Source organism: Rhagoletis zephyria, unplaced genomic scaffold, assembly GCF_001687245.7.
Source record: "Rhagoletis zephyria isolate East Lansing unplaced genomic scaffold, Rhagoletis_zephyria_1.1 Rzeph_scaffold_04778, whole genome shotgun sequence".
NCBI lineage: Eukaryota > Metazoa > Arthropoda > Insecta > Diptera > Tephritidae > Rhagoletis > Rhagoletis zephyria.
Window position 1 is genome coordinate 4,003 of NW_016161861.1, and position 19,466 is coordinate 23,468.

The following is a 19,466-nucleotide window of genomic DNA, read 5'->3' on the forward strand; positions in this document are numbered from 1 at the left end:
ATTCATAATACTACTAAAAGAGAACGCTCCAAAAATGGGCGTGCCGCCAGGGCTGCCAACTATCCTTAGCTATGAGGTGCCATATTGAAACTAAATTTTTAAAACAAAAGTGCAATTCCAAAATAAAATAAAGCAGTTGAATAATATTTAGAAATTACAAAATTTTAGTTGAGAAAGAGAAGCATACGCAAAGAATTTAACAAAAATGTATTGACATATTACTGTTTTTAAAAAGTGCCATTTAGGCACTTTGTGCCTAATTGAAAAACTAAGTGCCATTTGATATAAAATAGGGCTAAAGGTGGCATGGTTTGAGCCAAGTTGGCAGCCCTGCGAGCCGCCTTAAAAGTGCAATGTATGCCATCATTAGTATATGAGGATAGGAATAAAAACTTAAGATAAAAGTTATAAAGTATTGATGCCAATATATCAATCTGTCAACTAAAGTAGAGACAGAAAACGTTTAAAGGTAAATATATTAATAATATAAAGGTAACATTACAAAGTTCCTACATTTTTGGTGAAAAAACGTACCTGTTGCCATTATCTTACTTTTTCAAACAGTTGCAGTGGTACAATACCCTTTATCTACACAAAAACTACATTGTGATGTTAGAATTGACTTTTTTCCTCTCGGGCACCACTGTGCGGCGTTACGACCCTGTTTAAAAATACCACTTACCTTTCTTGAGGCGTCGCTGAATCCTATTGTTGAGCTGTTCGATTTTGAAAGAAATTCATTATTAACCAAGGCACATTATTAGCTATGTTTTTATTTTTATTTTTTGCTTGAGTTATTTTTCTCAATTCAGCTGGTTGCGGCTATCGATTACCAATTAATTGAAATTAATAGTTTTTGATTTTTTTTGCAAATATTTATTTTCAGTCTATAAAGAACAAAGAAGTATATAGGAAAAAATTATTGACACGTTTCGTGTTAACATCGGATATATTCTAGTAAATGCTTGCTTTAAAGATTTTGTCTTTTTTTTCACTGATAGGCGAAAAACAGAGCAGATTGTTTGTTTGACTTTTATCATTCTATTGCATAATGTAAGCAATTTTTTTTTATTAATTGTAGTTATTTAAGAGAACATCATTATTGTGTTACTTAGTGAATGTTAAAAAATGTAGTTTCTGTTAGTTTTGTACTTTTCACAGTTATATGTAAGTGTGTGTGTATGTAAATACTAGAAGGTGTTTACTAGGCGAAAAAATTGTTATAGTAAAGTGGTAGAAGAATATTCCTGTAAAACTACATATTGTGTAAATGGGTATATATGTGAGACAAATTTAGAGATATAAGTAAGCAAGAGTTGCTTCCTTTTTCCTGAAATTGGTGAACTGTTGTTAGGTGCTGATAGTTCAAAAGCTTGCACTAGTTATAGATTCAGTAAAGTCTCTAGTTAAATTAAGTAAAGTTCATCCATTCGAGTTGCGTTTAATTTTCAGCTAGGTAGTATCATAAAGCCAGTCTGTTTGCGAGTTTAAAATAAATTAGGTGAGACTTCATTACATAAAGCATTAAAGCACAAAGTTAAGTATGTATTACGAAAGTTTGTACATATACACATACTTACTCTAATAAAGAACACAATAAGCGGTGACAACAAGTTGAAAAGAGTAATAATACAATACATAAACTAGTTAAGCGCAGAAATAGTATAGTACATAGTAAAAAGTATGTAACTAAGCATGCTCATAGTCTGCCTATACTTATGTCTAAGTACTTAGTAGGAGAGTTGTTAGGCAGGCAGGCGAGCGAGCTGAATAAAAAAGAAATGGCATGCATTTAAATTTGTTTGGCAACTCTGCTGAGCTCTGGCTCAAAACAGCGCTAGAAAGTGACGCAAAATATTGAGTAACTAAATAAATAATTTTTTTTTTTTCAAAACAGTATTGTGACAATTTTGTGCCGCATATATGCATTTACGTACTTATACATATGTATGTAATTTGTCTTCTCTCAAATATATACTCTCCCGCTCTGCCATGTTTTTTTCTTTAACGTAGAAATGTTCTAAATTTTAAATTAATTATTGTAAATAGTAAAATAAATAAATAAATTAGAAAATTAAGTTAAGTTTTTTGTTTTTCTTTTTTTTTCAGGATATACATATTGCACTCCCTTTTAGCCACATTCAACTTCTACGTTTTTTAGCTTTCCCAACCTTGCTTTCCTATTCTTGATACGCTGAGTAGGCCAATTTTTGCGCTTCGTGCAGCGAACGTCCATAGCCGTGCTCCTCGTGCGAGTAATGCGGATGTGCTACGACTTCGTAGTTCTCCTTCTTCGATTCGAGCAATTTTTTCAGTCCAATAATACCACTCAGTAGTAATGCAATCTTGCCAATAACGAGCGCTTTGAAGGAGATCAATGCCAAGAAGCCGATGGCAAGTGGCAGGAGTGCAGCCATTTTCAGTTTGAAGAGCAACAACAATGGCAGGAGGTACTTTTTCTTTTCCTTTTTCTTGCCGCGAGCTGCAAGTGAAGAAAGAGAGGAAAAAACAGGTATGTAGATAAATATTTTATAAGTGGATTTTAATTTTACGCAATGCCAAACGGTTAAAGAAATTTTAATTTTGAAAAGAATATAACAAGGCGAATTTATGTATATAAGATGGTGTTGTTTCATCAGCTGTGAGTTGCGATGAGTGAGTGAAAACAGGAGAGTGGCGGGAATTAATACAGCAATCGTAAAAATTTTATCAAGCATACTGAAAACTATTTAGAATGTGCATTGCCTACATGAAAAGGCATAACTATGTACACAAAAATTGTGGTCGATTTTTTATTATTGTCTTAAAAAAATTCTTTTTTAAATCACTTGTTCCATTTTTTTTATATTGCTCGGAAACTGGGCTTGAACCCAGGCCCTGCGGAATGGTAGCGCGCATCTTTGGTCACTACATTACAGCGGAATTATAGTATTAGTAAAAATCGAAATGAACTTAGATTGAGATTAAAAAGTTAATTTCATTAATTTAGTTTTAAAGCCTGATTTGTTTATTTTTAACACACAAATGTATGTAAATTAGGGTGATCCAAAATAAGTGTGAAAAAGTAAAGTCGGAATTTTTATGCTCCCAGGATTGTTCTTTACGGAAAAAACACAATTTTTTATTTGGAAATCAAAAAATATTTAGCGGTCGCTCAAAGCGTCCTAAATGGTTAAATAAACAATTGGGTATTATTATTGAAAGTCTCCTGAGAGAACCAGGGTTCCGTTGGAATATTAATAATTTTCAAGAATTCTATACCATTTCTACGAAAAATTGTTTTTTTTTTTGCCATATAAAAATACATGGAAAACTTTGAGCGCTTGGAGCGACCTCTAAATGTTTTTTGATTTCAAAATAAAAAGTAGGGGTACACGTTTTTTTGATATAGAACAATCCTAGGGGGTGAGAGCATTACAATTTTGGCTTTACTTTTTTGGGCCACCCTAATGCACATACCTATTTGCAAGCACACCATACGATTTTACTAACTTTGTAGCGCCATTAAAAGTTTACTGCATTCATATTTCAATTTGATAACCAACTAATAAATTGTGTGTGAACTCTAATCGATTTTAGCATGGGAGCTTAATTGAATTTTAGCCTGCAAAATCAATAACCGACTGCATGTGTATTATAAAGTCCTTAGGTAGTAAATTGAATACTCCAAATGTTCTCCTGTCACATTTGTCAAGCAGTTGTTGTTGTTATTGCTTGTCACTGATACTTTCCAACTTGTCGGTAAACAACAACGGAAACAGCTTAACCAGGCAATTTAACAATTTCAGCGCACATTTCCGTTGTCAGTTGTCACACGAAGCATTCTGCCACGGTGTACATATATATGTAAACATAAACGTGTGTGAAAATATTGAACTTGTGTGTACTTCATGCCAATCACATACAAATATATACATACATACATACATATGTGTAAGCATATGTGCCGCAGCACCGACAGGATCCACCACTAGCTTTCTATGATATGGTTTTTCAAACTCATTTAAAATACTTGGCAATAAACTACTTATTTATACGGGAAAGAAGAAAATAGAGGAAAACCCAAAAACAAATGCAGAAAGTTATGCCTCCGCAAATTTTCTGAGAATTAAAAGAAAGCAGAAAAACAGCAGCAGCTGCAACAAGAGACAAGTGCTTCAGCAGAAGGAGAAAACAGCTTTCCAAAGTTAATAAACATACGGCAAAGCCAGTCAAGAGGAAGATGCGAGCATGTATTGGAAATATTGGTAATGAAGATGGACTGAAGGCGGGAAAGTGAGTGCTGGTCGGTCATGTTGTTGCTGAAAAGATAGCGTGCAATAAATAAAAGTTGCAAGTTCAGTTGCGTTACAACTGCAGATAAGGTCATAGAGGCTAACTGCTGTTTAATGGATGTAAAATGAAAGGGGAGTGTGATGGAGGAATGTGAATACGCATACCATAGCGGCGAAGTAAAAGCGGCAAAGTAAACGCGTATGTGTTGCAAGGATAACAGATGTAGCAATGCTAGTGTGGTGGTCCAAAAACAGTAAATTGGGAATTGTAATGCTCTTACCCCCTAGGATTGTTCTATATCGAAGAAAGTATACCCTTATTTTTGATTTTTAAATCAAAAAATATTTAGAGATTGCTCAAAGCGCTCAAAATTTTCCATGTATTTTTATACGGGGGAAAAAACTTTTCGTAAAAGTGGTATTTAATTCTTGAAAATAAATATTTTTCGGTAATAAAATGTTTATTTTTAAGAATCCTATACCATTTCTACGAAAAGTTATTTTATCCCCATATAAAAATACATGGAAAACTTTGAGCGCTTTGGGCGACCTCTAAATATTTTTTGAATTAAAAATAAAAGAATAGGGGTGTATTATTTATGTATAGAACAATCGTAGGGGGTGAGAGCATAAAAATTCCGACTTTCATTTTCACATGCTTTTTCGGACCACCATAATGTACACACATGCATACATATGTATGCAATTGGAACTTTTTATACTCTCAACGCACGCTTGATATAAATGGAGACTTCGCACATCGTGGTACCGCTAATTCCCTCTTTTTGAATTTGACAGAATCAGCCATGATAAAAACATAACAAGGTAAAACCATTGAGAGGCAGTCTGACATTTGCCAGCAATATAATTTAAAAATTTAAAACTCAAACACACACACACGTTCTCATTTTCAATCTCAAACAACAACAATTGTGAACAATTTCATTTTTTTTTTCAATTTTATATGATCGCCGACGAATTGAGAGAATGAGTTTACGTTGTAATTTTTTTTATCATGAAATTAGCTCTGTGCGTGACGTCATCTTGGTGCAATTGTTGATTGAAGAAAACCAAAAACCGATTTAACTGGGAACGGTTTATTTATTTGCCCATTCGGCCACAATAGCCCGATCAATAAAATTTTACACACACTTGTAATAAAGGGTCTTTATTATAAAACCTAATATTATAATTTGCGGTCACTAATTTATGAATAAATTCGGTCAGAAAAATGTAGTTTTACACAACTATTGAAATATTACAAGGCAAAATGAAGTCTGCAGAGGCAAGTTGTAAAAGTGAAAAAAAAAGGAAAGCGTGCGATATAAGTAAGTTTATCTAAGTCATTGCTACGTGTTAATTAAACTTCGTATATTTATTAATTCCTGCATTTAATACATTTCTCGGCATTGTTTACATATTATCTAAAAAATTTCAAACTTTTTGCAAAAATTATATAAATTTCTACAAAGTTTCATCCAGATTGTAAACTTTTTATGCCTGTTAATTTTTTTTGTCCACATAAAAACATTTCTTTCCATAAAAAACATTTGTCGAACATACTTTGAAAGATTTCTGCAACTTTGCATAGGCTGCCAAAATGTTTCGTCCTTAGTGGTTAGCAGTACGCGCTACCATTCCGCAGGGCCTGGGATCCAGCCCGGTTCAATCCAAGATCAAAAAACAAAAAAAAAAATGTTTCTAATAGCGGTCGCCCCTCGCAAGGAAATATCAACCTCCAAGTGTATTTCTGTACATCAAGGCCCACACCACAAGTCAGAGGAGAAGCTCGGCCTAACACTAACATACACTGGCAATCAAAAGTGAATGTATGGTGTTTTTGTTTAATATTTGCAATGTTTTTCAAGCTAAACTTTTTTTGTTATTTTTTTATTAAAATTCATGCATTTATTAAAACTACATAATTCAACGAATTTTCGTCTAAATTTTTTTTAGAACAATTTTGAGTACGCAGATAAATCGCTATTTTGAATCTAATTTAATAAGTGCAAGTTTTAAGCGGCTAAAAATCGCGTTAGCCGAAATCGAGATTTGGGCCTTCGAAGTTCGAAATTTTACCTATGGTAAACAATTATTTTGAATTATTGTATGTAAACAACTAAAAAGGTACAAACTTGGCCTCTCGCTCTTATTTAAATGGTATGGTATATAAATTTTTTGTGCAAACTTATATTACAGGTGCTATAAGGGGTCAAAGGTCAGATCTTCGAAAAATTAAAAACCTTATATTTCTAACAATTTTGAACTGATTCTTAAAAAAGTGATATCGTAAAAGGTAATTAAACCCTCTTTCTTCCTACATATATTAGTAATAAAATTGAATACTTTATTTAAATGCGACAGAAAATTGCATTCAATTTTATATATATGTACAGTGAACAAAATAAAAACTGGGACGCGACATTTCAGCAAGTTTTGGCTATTTTTCTTTAGTATGTAGCTGATTACTTAACTCACACGATATAAATCCAAAATTCAGACTTTGTGCAAAATTGTTAAAATTCTGCATAGTTCGACTAAGATTTCTAACTTCCTAATCAGCATCTTTAGATAAAATTTTGTTATGCAGTTTTGTAGCCCATTTAATTTTAGGTGACAGGTAACAAAATCAACGGAAATAAGGTAAATTGGCACTATTTCGCATACTGGTGCGAAATAAAGTCAATTAACATTATTTTCAAAAAGCGAAATAAAATCCGTTGACTTTATTGCTCTTTCAAAGATTAAATATGTGTAGCTTCGCGGCCGTCACGCAAAAGAACTTTTTTTCTTTGAATCGACATACTTTAAGCATGATTGACGCTATTTCCATTTTGATTAGGAAATAGCATCATTTACTTTCATTTCCAAGTTTTTTTTTACTTTTATTTTATTTAATGTTTATTGTTTGGAGTATAGTTTTTTTCTCGATATTTTTTTTTAAAGAAAACTGTATTAAAAGATGTTATATCTTTTCATAAAAAACAAAAATACGTTCAGATTCTTGTCTGCAGAAATCTTCCCTGCAGGGAAACCACGAACTAGTGAATCAAATTTCTAGTTCCGTACTAGGTCTTTATCGCCAAAAAGGAGCTAGTCCGATAGGCACTAGATCCCCACCAGTCCAAAATCGGGGAAAAGTGGTACTTTTAAAAAAGTAATTTTTTTCTGTTTTTTTCACTAGAAATCGATATCTAAAGTGACGAATTTAGAAATGGTTCGGAACTATAGAAAAAGGGATGCAGAACGATCTAGATTTTATTTGTCGAATTTAGAACCAGTTCGGAACTATCGAATAAGGGATGCAGGGCTTGTTTACTTTACATAGATATGTGTTCGGCGGCTTCTTCGTTCAAATACGCTTCTATTCTGTGCTTCGCAGATTCTCTTTCATAGCTTGGTAATACAAAACTAAAATTTGTGTTAACATTTCAACATCTTGGGACCATCTGGAATCTGAGAAATAACAGCGAGCACCTCTGCAAACTCAGCTACAGCTAAAGGTATGTAAACGTAAATTTCTTAAAATCATTCAAACAAATTAAGTTTGAAATTGAAAACACATTTCTTCCAAAATTACTTAAAATCACACACACGGAAGAACCAAAAGTATTGAAAAATCATGATACTTTTTTCTTTCGTCTGTCGATTTTAGAACTGGTTCAGAACTATAGAATTTAGGACTCGTTCGGAACTATCGAAAAAGGGATGCAGCGGGGGGCAATTGACACTTCCTAGGACATCGCCATGTTAAATTCGCCAGTTGCTTGCATGCAAAAGAGATTTATCGCGAACCAGTACTGGGTCTAAATGTGCTAGAAGCGCACCAGTTCAGAACTAGAGATTTTCCCCACAGGGTTGTTACCGTACCTATAATACATATGTACATACATAACTCAATTCAAAGAGATAATACCGGCAGAGCATGACGCCGCATGACCGTACCACCTGTTGCTGGAATTTGTTATGGAAACTACAATTCAAATGATATCACTATCGGCAGCTGGCGTGAGAATGTTGGCTCTCGCTGTTGGTGACATGGAATAAACAAGAATGCAAGGAAGCGGCGCACAGAAAGCATAGCCTCATTGGTGGACAAGTTTATTGTGTAGCCGTACGATGCATGCGTTACATGCATACATATGCATTCGCACTAGTCGCATCCTACTGACTGAGGTAAGTTGTCTCGCAATTGTTGACATACATAAAGCCTTGAACCAGAGAATGGGGTTGCACTTTAAACTGGCAGTTTAGCAACTTAGAGGCAAAACAGATGCGTGCTTACCCTAATCTGCATATGCGTGCGTCTACTACCTGTATGCACTGATATTAGCATATAAATGAAGCATTGAAATTACTGTTATTTACAATTGTCCACATCCAGCATTCATTCTTGTTTATGCCAGTTTCTAAAACACTGTAATTGTTTTTATTTTTCTTGTAGCTTTTTGTTATTTTTTTTTATATTGGCCATCAGTTGAGTTGATTTCTCCAAGGCTGTTTTGTATGCTGGTCGGACATTTGTGCGGCGCATAGCGGTTACTTTCCTTGTTCGTTTCGTTAACCAACACGCCGCCCGCTCAGCATACAAAACACGTATCGAATTTCTCTATTTACAGTTGTTTGCTTACATATTAAATAAATTAACTTTTCCTTTTTCACATGTTGGCACATACATATGTACTTGTGTATATACATATATTTGTGCACATCATACCCATACATGCATATTTACATATTTGTATGTACGCCTACATATTCGAATTCAACTCGTTTATATGCCTCGCACTTCCCCTTTGAATTTTACCCCACTTTGCCATTTTATTTTCACTGTTTGTGCGGCTTACAGTATTTTTTGACTAACGCGCTTTTAACAGCTATGGCGCATACAAATATTGGCTAAGTAGGTAGACATCAAATGCAACATCGACAACAATAAAGGCAATAGTCTCATAAAGACCATAATTAACACATTTTAACGGCGTTTGCCTCAAAGTCTGGCGGTATGCGCATGCGCATGAATAATTGTGCTTGTGTGTTTCGTTTGTTGATTTTTGCGCGAGAAAGTGCTTCAGCTGCCCCACCCAGCCAGTTGGGATGTGTTCATTTTTGGCATTCAACTTGAAAACTGGCTATGGCGTGCAGATGTTTACCAACAAAGTAGCCTTAATTTGCGATAATCACAAGCAATTTGTACGCTTACTGAAATTTGAAGAGCGAACGGTGAGTATGGGTGTTTAAGGCTAAATTTCAGATGAGCTATTTAAGTAGAGATTGTTGATTAACTTCAAAAATTCATTTTCAGATCATATATTTAAAGTGCACTTAAATTATCAATATTGGCAATTTATGTAGCTATGAGATATGCAAGCCTGTGGTTATACCAAACAAATTCAAGGAACAAGAAAACAGCGTTGCCACTTCTTTGGCATATTAAAACAAAGGTGATCTAAAATCAAAAGTAAACGCAAGTGACATTTAAACTTTCATCTGAAACTGGCCCTTGGCATGACTGTTGCAAAATCAAAAACAAAATGAGTTAATAGCTCTCCTCTGAAAGATATTGATAACATTGTTATTAGCAACAAGCGACGGACTAGTTTTCGAGATAACGGTAAAACTATGATAAAGTGAGTTATAAAAGCATATCGGGTATTAAACTTAGTAAACACAGAATTTCGGAAAAAGGGGCGTAGCAGCTCCAATACGAACAGAATTTTTAATACAGCATATCTCTAGAACTTTGATCTATTTCATACACTCAGCGAAGCAGGTGAGGGCAAACTAATTTATTAGTATCACATGGTTACAAAAAAAATGTTTCGGCATATTGAACCAAACCTCTATATCCTTATGGCATTCGAAGAACAGAATGCGAACCCAAAGTTTGTTAGCCAACATCATGTCAGGTTGGAGCTCATTTGAGGAAAATAATGTATTCAATAAAAATAAAAATTCATATATGTTCATAGGTTTTTGTTGTAGCTGAATCCGAATATGGGCGTCCCTTGATCCTTCATAGTTATCTATAGGTCATGCCAAGGTCAAATTCAGAAGAATTGTATTGAACTATCAGGTTTATTCAAATAATTTTTTCCTATTTACTTTAAATCAGGGACCATAACGGTTATAAGTTTTATTATAAAAATTACTTTTTAATCGTTATTAACTGAGTTTTATTTTTTGCACGGAAAATAATGGTTACGTTTTAAGTTTTATTTTTTGATCGGAAAATAATCGTTACGTTTTAAGTTTTATTTTTTGCTCGAAAAATAATCGTTATTTCTTGAGTTTTATTGTTTGCTCAGAAAATAAAACTTAATTTTTGCGTATGCGTATGCGCTTTTTTGCACTTTTTTTTAGAAATGTGGTTCTCTCTGTTTCTGCCCTGGTGTTAAAGGTTCAATGCAGCCGCCCCCTGTCTATTCACGCATGCGCATACGCATACGCAAAAATTAAGTTTTATTTTCTGAGCAAAAAATAAAACTCAAAACATAATGATTATTTTCTGAGTAAAAAATAAAACTCAAAATATAATGATTAAACTTGATTTTTATAAGTAAAAATTAAAAAATAAAAATCAGTGCCGCTGAAGGTACTCCGAGTAATAAGAAATATATTGGTTTACTCCTTATGTTCGTAGCATTTCTCTTTCCGCGTGATTTTTTGAGTTGAAATTTCAAAGGATAATCGTTATTTGCGGTCCCTGCTTTAAATGCCATTGACCAGAAACTTTTTTTTGAAGTGAAACTTCTTTAGCGGCGGTTGGTTGGTCAGGAGTAAAGGCATCAACACACCTATGCGATTCTGCCGTAACGAACCCGCACCAATTTTGAATGCTACAGACGTTACTGCTTCGAAAACGCAAGTACGCACACATCTGTGCGATTTTATCGCAGTAACAAATGTCAATTTATAGACAAACAAAAATTTTAGAAAAAAAAAACAAATTAAATTCTTTAATTTTCTACATCAAATATGTTTTGTTTTCTTACGTTCAATTTTGTTTTCATATTGTAAAATCCTTCTATTGACCTTTTTCGTTCTCAAAACGCGGGGTCTGCGATTTCGGCTCGACCAAAAGAAGACCTGTGAATGTTCGAATAAATCGCTGCAGCAAAATCGCATAAGTGTGGTCGCATAACTATGGTCGGCACTGTTATAAATTTTGTCGGAACAGATTCACACCGACAGAATCGCATAGGTGTGTGGATACCTTAAATTGGAAAATTTAACGAAAATGGTGCAACGGAAATGGTTGGGGCTGAAGCAAGTGCTTCTTGAGTGTATGCATTTAACAAAAACTTGCTTATGAAAGGTAAGAGAATAACACTTACATGGAAAAAGCCGATTACAAGAATGAAAGTAAAAGGGGAGTACGCACATAGATAAAGAAAAGGTTAAAGCAAAGGTAAAAACAAAAACCCAAAAATAAAGCTTCATAAAGATAAAGGCAAAAATAAAGGTAAATTTAGACACAGAGACTTAATCTGTAAACTATTTTGGGATTTTAGAGATTTGCGGTATTCTCGGGACTTATCGATATCATAATCGATATTTTTGTCGCTTTTGTTATAGATATTTTTATCGATTTTGTTATCGAAATTTTTATCGACTTTACTATTGATGTCTTCGGAACTAATCGATATAATAATCGATATTTTTATCAACGTTGTTATAGATATTTTGTATCGATTTTGTTATAGATTTTGTAAGCGATGTTTAAAGTAGCTTTGTTATAGATATTTTTTATCGATTTTTTTATTGGTTTGTTACCAAAGTGTTTATCGATTTTGTTATCGATACTGTTATCGATTTTGTTATCGATACTGTTATCGATTTTGTTATTGATTGTTTACCGATTTTGATATCAATTATTTATAGATTTTGTTATCAATTACACTGGATCACATATTTTAATTTGATTTTTGTTCTCCAGACGCCACTGTCCAATTTCTATGTAGAATTGCTCGGTGATTCCGAAAATCGAGTTAATTTTTTTCTATGGATACGTTTTCGAGATATTTGCAATTTACCGTTATTCAGCTTAAAGCAAAAATTGGTTCCTTTTAATCACATATATCTTACGAACCAATTTAAAAATCTTAATATCAAATACGGCAAATGAAAGCCAATGGAATTCTCCATAAACCGTATATACATCACTTTCCAATAGGGCGAATAGTTTCTGCCAAATTAATTAAGCATTCCAGCTTTTTTTATTTTTTAATGAAAAATAGAAGAAAAATTTAAAAAATAACAGGTTCTGCGCCAAATTTTTGCATTTGTACTAAAGCCTGTTCTGCTACAAAAAAAAAAAAAAATCAAGCTACTGATGAAGAAAATCGATGGATAAATACGAAATATGAGTGGACATATGAAAATGCGCAAAGATTTTTTGTATGCAATACGAACAGTAAAGCGTGTTACTCGGGTGTACGTNTGAGTGGACATATGAAAATGCGCAAAGATTTTTTGTATGCAATACGAACAGTAAAGCGTGTTACTCGGGTGTACGTCTTTGGACCGAGATTTGGAAAAGTCTGCCAATTTCCACATATCTAACTATATTCCAGGCTGCAGTCTTCGCAATCGAGGTCTATGTAGAATGACAAATGGGACCAAAATAAATAAAATGTCGGAGAGGTCTATGTAGAATGACAAATGGGACCAAAATAAATAAAATGTCGGATAGTTAGACTCTTTTAAATCAGCATCAGGCTTGCTGGCATCTTAAAAACTCTTTTGAACCACCTGGAGCCCCATAATAGCGTAATGCTATGGTGTGTTCCGGGACATGAAGGGCTTGAAGGCAACAAAAGGGCTGACTGTCTCCAAAGCCTGAAGACCAAATGCACTTGCATGGTCCATAGCGTTTTGTGAGCTGGTGGAGGAAACCCCAGAACATATTCTATGTGACTGCCCACGTAACATACGTAGTCAAGTGGTTTTTGTTGTATTAGCTGTGTTTTAATTTTACTAAATGTTATGCTATCTAAATTTTTAATAAACTTGGCATTGGATAAACAATTTAAAAACCTCAAACACTTTTGATAGGTTTTGGTTAATCTTGGTAGGAAAAACAATTTGTTCGTGACAACACTGACACTATCACTGCTGCATACAGGCACATATGTACATATGTATGTATGTATATATTTCAGCTTAATTTAATAACTTATAACACAATTTAGAGCAGGAAGAAAACCATGTACGCAGTCATGTACGTATTTTATGTGATTAAAAATACACCGTTGTATTTTCAAGAGCAAAACAAATAGCCTGTTTTGTGACACCGGTTTGGTGACCTCAAAATCCGCATAAAAACTATCACATGTTCATGAATATATGTGTATATACATATATGAAGCGAAATGCAGTCAATTGTGACATTAAGTAGTGAAAACAGGATTTTTTTTTTGCAGCACGATCGCCTCGAGACTTGTTGCATGCAACCACATAACCCACATAAAATTAAATTGCATCCGTATGCAAGCGACAAATATGTACGAATGCACGTGGGGCTGTACAGACATATTGACATCGCGTNTTTTTTTTGCAGCACGATCGCCTCGAGACTTGTTGCATGCAACCACATAACCCACATAAAATTAAATTGCATCCGTATGCAAGCGACAAATATGTACGAATGCACGTGGGGCTGTACAGACATATTGACATCGCGTTTGAGACTGTGATAACAGCTTGATGATAGCAGCGACGTTGCTTTTTTTTTGTTTTATCACGAGTGATTTATTTAACGTAAACTGAAAAGCTGCACCTCTGCTGTATCTGAATCACTTTTTAGTTTTCTCTGAAAAATGTTCCTTCCACTTTTCCCAAGACAATAATAATTTACTTTGTAGGCATTGCATTTACATTTGTATCTCTTTATATATATGTACATACATGGGTATGTTTATCGTCACCTGAAATGCAAAATATTTTTTTTTTTTTTATAAAATGATGTGGGAGTTCTAATTCAATGAAATCCATCATGTCAATCAAAAAGCGAATTTTTAATTTTTTATAAGTTATTTACATCTTTTTGCATTTCAGGTGACGATATGTATGTTTAAATAGTATGTACTTACATTCTTCTAGCGCACGTTGCATATCCTGAATTGAGTCTTTGGGCACTTTAAATTGCAGTGTATGTGTGCCGAAGAATCTCGCCACACGCTCCACCAACAAAGCGTCGACCTCATTTTCGCGCGCTTCTGGTTCTTCGGGCAAGGCGGCATCACTTAGCGAACGTCCAACTGGGATGTCATCGGTTTTTATCAGCGAAATGCCTTCGGTCAATTTGACATCACCATTTTCATTGTCGAAGTAGTGCAACNTGAAAACAGGATTTTTTTTTTGCAGCACGATCGCCTCGAGACTTGTTGCATGCAACCACATAACCCACATAAAATTAAATTGCATCCGTATGCAAGCGACAAATATGTACGAATGCACGTGGGGCTGTACAGACATATTGACATCGCGTTTGAGATTGTGATAACAGCTTGATGATAGCAGCGACGTTGCTTTTTTTTTGTTTTATCACGAGTGATTTATTTAACGTAAACTCAAAAGCTGCACATCTGCTGTGTCTGAATCACTTTTTAGTTTTCTCTGAAAAATGTTCCTTCCACTTTTCCCAAGACAATAATAATTTACTTTGTAGGCATTGCATTTACATTTGTATCTCTTTATATATATGTACATACATGGGTATGTTTATCGTCACCTGAAATGCAAAATATTTTTTTTTTTTTTATAAAATGATGTGGGAGTTCTAATTCAATGAAATCCATCATGTCAATCAAAAAGCGAATTTTTAATTTTTTATAAGTTATTTACATCTTTTTGCATTTCAGGTGACGATATATATGTANATAATTTACTTTGTAGGCATTGCATTTACATTTGTATCTCTTTATATATACATACATGTCTATCGTCACCTTGAAATGCAAAATATTTTTTTTTTTTTTTTTATAAAATGATGTGGCAGTTATAATTCAATGAAATCCATCATGTCAATCAAAAAGCGAATTTTTAATTTTTTATAAGTTATTTACATCTTTTTGCATTTCAGGTGACGATATGTATGTTTAAATAGTATGTACTTACATTCTTCTAGCGCACGTTGCATATCCTGAATTGAGTCTTTGGGCACTTTAAATTGCAGTGTATGTGTGCCGAAGAATCTCGCCACACGCTCCACCAACAAAGCGTCGACCTCATTTTCGCGCGCTTCTGGTTCTTCGGGCAAGGTGGCATCACTTAGCGAACGTCCAACTGGGATGTCATCGGTTTTTATCAGCGAAATGCCTTCCGTCAATTTGACGTCACCATTTTCATTATCGAAGTAGTGCAATGCACGTTCCTGGGAAGGGAGGAAAAGATATTTGGATTAGGTTGTAGTACGTACATATGTATGTAGTATTGAGTGCTGAAATATTAAGTTGCAACCAGGAGAGAATTTCCATCGCTAAAACTCTCTAAATTGAAAGCTGTGGGGCCTTAAAGTACAGAACATGCAAAAGTAACAGAATCAAAGTGTAATCAGCCAAATCTGGCAGTATGAGGGCCATGTAACTAGATGTTGCAGGTTGTTAGGCGCATCTGCTATTATTTTGGAGATTTTTAGCGATAAAAATTAGCGATAGTGAATGCTGGAGTACGGCTGCAGGGATGCCAACTCTATTAAGGCTAATTCCCCCAAATTCCTGACATACATTCTCCTATTTTCAATGGTATTCCCCAAAAATACCTTTCATTCAAAATATGTTTTATTAAAAAAAACAACAAATGTCAACAATTATAATGAGATAATAAGAACAGTTTTTTTAACTAATATACATACATACATATATGGCGAACAAAATTTCCAAAAGTGCTTTCGGCACAGAATGTGAACCCTGATTCTTATAGGATTTTTTCCTAGAATCAGAATGTGCAATTAGAAATATTAGACTGGCTCCAGTTTTTGAGATATTTCGACTTAAATGACAAAATACTAATTTTTGGCATTTTTAAGACATCTATTTACAATGGAATAACGGGGTTTGGTGGAATTTTTTGAATAAGATTGAAGAAAAAGTTAAACATAAAAGGTATAAATTTGACTTTTATAAACACGAGTTACAAAAACAACATAACATGAAATTACCAGTTATTTTTGATTTTTTTTTAAATAGAAATGTGCGGAAATGTTGGAATTTTCGTTTACCTGTGAATTTGAAAACTTTTCTAAAATAAATACTTTATCTTTTTATCATTCGGCATAAAACAACAAAGTTTAGTCTTTCTTTATTCCATCATTTACGGTTTTTATTAGGGCTGTGCGATTAATTGATTACTCAAAATTTTAATTAATCATAAAGTAAATAACTCAATTATTCGATTAATTGGAAATTATGATTACTCAAAAGTTCAGTTACTCGAGTAATCAAGATTTTTGATTAACCAAAAACAAAAATATTTGAGTAATTTGCTTTATGATTAATCAACATTTCGAGTAAAATGAGTAATCAACATTTCAACTCTTTACATATGTATAAAGTAGTTAAAGTTCCTTGATGCTTTGAAAACAACGTTTATGTTTTCAAAAATGAAAACGAAACATTTTTTCATATACAGAATGTAAAAAAGAAAATAAGCATTTTCCAAAGTAAACTCTTTTAACGAGCAAACTTATTTTTTTTTGAGTAATCATATTTCAAGTAACTCGATTAATCATCGTTTTGAGTAATCAAAATCTTGATTACTCGACTAATTGATTAACCGAATAATTGATTAACCAACTTGCTCGAGTAATCGAATAATCGCACAGCCCTAGTTTTTATATTATAAGTTTTTTTTTATCTCGAATTCAGAATGAACGGAAAAGAAGCGTCAATCTTCTTATTCAATACTTTTTTACACCAAATTTACCCAACAACGATTAGTAAATTTGGTGAAAAACATATTGAATAGGAAGCTTGACGATTCGTATATCCCTGACGGTCAAATGAACCCCACATATGATATTTTATCTGAACGTAGAATTTTCCCTTCTTTCTTCAAGTCAAAAGAGTCGATATGCACGGATGTAATTTCTTTAATATCGGTACGATACGGTTGTACCAGGCAATTATTTACGTTAGGTTTTAAATCCACAACACCGTTATAAGTTCTAATTTTATTCTCAATAGGAATGTTGTAATGAAAACCGTTTGTTTATTGAATTCCCTCAAAATTTAAAGCTATTCCCCTTTCCCCCCAAAATCGGGGAATTTAGTTTGTAGGTGGATTAATAAAATACTAACTGCTATAAGTCAAAGGTCATGGTAAGTCTCAACTTTTTTATAACTAATTGGTTTGTCTATTGTAATAGTAGTCGTTTACAGAAACGAGTTTTGCGGAAAGTAAAGAATGTTATCGGGATAGAAGCATAATTTCTGCATAAAATTAATATGGTCCACAATGAGTTTCACAATAATTAACTAAAATTTGGTGTGATGTTTAATTCCGCAGTTCGTCTCCTCAGTCTGCAATGTTCTGTCAAGTATCCGGTTAGAGTTCTGAAACCCTCTCTGCTAAGTTTTAGTAGCCGCTCAGAGATTCCACCAAAAGGATTTATGAATCTTTTGGACTGCCTTTTGTCCTTTGTTGTGCGCCATTGAGTTGTAACTTGCAAGTCCTCCCATCCCTTTAGTAACTCTGTTGTGTGTGGTCTCTGGATAGACCAAATAAAGGCTGACCGGGCCGACCGGGCTCCGTTGGACACCGAATTTCGTTAGAGTGTCATCGCTTACATTGTCATCGAGGCCTTTATGGCCCAGAACCCATCGCAAGGTTACTCAGTTATTGGCTCCTAGTTTTACCAGTATTTTTTTGCAACTATCTACTACCTTTGACACTGTTTTGCAGGAGTCAAGCCCTCTTAACGCTACCTGGATATTTGATTTTGTTGCTCCATTAGTACTTCTGCGAAAACATTCGTGGACACAGACTTCAGTTGCGAAAATTTCCGCCCGGAATATGGTTGGGTATATGACAGTCAGGATGTTTTTTTTTTAATCTAGGTCCATACACACCGGCCCCAGGATTCCCATTCTCAAGTTCTCATTCTCTCGCTAAACAAAAGTAGGGTTTGTTTATCTCATTTTCCTTTAGTAGGATATTTTTTATTTCATTATCATTTCACATATTCACTATCGCTGCATTCTTCGCTATTATTCCCTGCATGATAACATTTAAATGCATAACTTTACCTAAATCCATTCAGCTTTAAAAACACCTTGATTTGATTTGTACGTACGTAATACACATTTCACACTTTAGAGCCACTGTTTTGTCTTTTATAGTTATTTGTGTGCTCTTTCGGTTTTTTTTTCTTACCTTCATACATAAAACCATTGAACGATCACCACACTCCTTGACCATTTTAAGGGCGCTAGTCAGGAGGCTATCTGTCTCGGAGACTTGCTTGGCGCTGGAGGCGGCACTGGTCGCCACCAAGGCAAATAAACACACAAACTTAAACATTTTCACAATTTTTTTTAATAGTTTTTTTTTCTTTGATTTTTAATTAAATGCGCACTTAACGACACGTCTGTCCCTCCTGCTGTTGTCGTCTCTCAGTTATAATCCTCTTAACTATTTATCCTGGTAATCCACTGCTACTTAGTCAAATGAGAATTTATTGAAATTTTATTTTTCTCAGCTAAGCGATCAATCGGTCGGTCAGAAGGCAACCGGTAAACTGTGACTGGGAGGCTCATGTGGATCGAGTTTTATTCCCGGCGCTCAAACAAATGCGCAGTGAAATACACAAACACTTATATGTACATATGTATGTAAATCTCATCGTTGTTGTACATATGTCACATACGTATGCGTACGCATAAATTTATGTATATACACACATACATTTCTTACTCATTTTACTTACTTGTAAGTCACATTGAATTGCATTCAATTGAAGTGAGTTTAACGTAATCGCGGTGAGAAAGCCACTTAATTTGCGATCATTTGTTGTTGTTGTTGTTCTTGATGGAGTAGTTTATTGAAAAATCGTGTAAATGTTGCAGCTCAGTAGCTGTTGGTCTTCTAGTGCAGTGCTCGTCAAAGTGGTGGTCCGCGGACCGGTGCCGGTCCGTAAGCCATAAGTCGCCGGTCCGCAAAGGGCGTCGCGAAATGGACAACGATTTTTTG

At 34.2% G+C, this 19,466-nt stretch overlaps 1 protein-coding gene across 2 annotated transcripts; it reads right to left on the minus strand.

Moving 5' to 3' along the window:
- Positions 1–1,038: 1,038 nt before the first annotated feature.
- Positions 1,039–19,049, minus strand: Osi9 (DUF1676 domain-containing protein Osi9). 2 transcript variants are annotated; one of them, XM_017626711.1, is made up of 4 exons: positions 18,651–19,049; positions 15,644–15,651; positions 14,369–14,616; positions 1,039–2,482 (listed from the first exon to the last, which is right to left on the minus strand). In XM_017626711.1, exons 1-4 carry the CDS (start codon positions 18,795–18,797, stop codon positions 2,181–2,183), a joined length of 705 nt encoding a protein of 234 aa, XP_017482200.1. In that variant the 5' UTR covers positions 18,798–19,049; the 3' UTR covers positions 1,039–2,180. The 2 variants fall into 2 exon arrangements, with proteins under 2 accessions (XP_017482200.1, XP_017482201.1); XM_017626712.1 differs by lacking the exon at positions 14,369–14,616 and having other exon boundaries at positions 15,396–15,651.
- Positions 19,050–19,466: the final 417 nt, after the last annotated feature.

Bases quoted from the DNA above. Each gene is read 5' to 3' on its own strand.
- Osi9 (XM_017626711.1), bottom strand. From the start codon at position 18,797: ATGTTTAAGTTTGTGTGTTTATTTGCCTTGGTGGCGACCAGTGCCGCC. The intron at 2,483-14,368 runs GTAAGTACATAC...CTTCACTTGCAG, and splicing joins GCAACGTGCGCTAGAAGAAT to CTCGCGGCAAGAAAAAGGAA.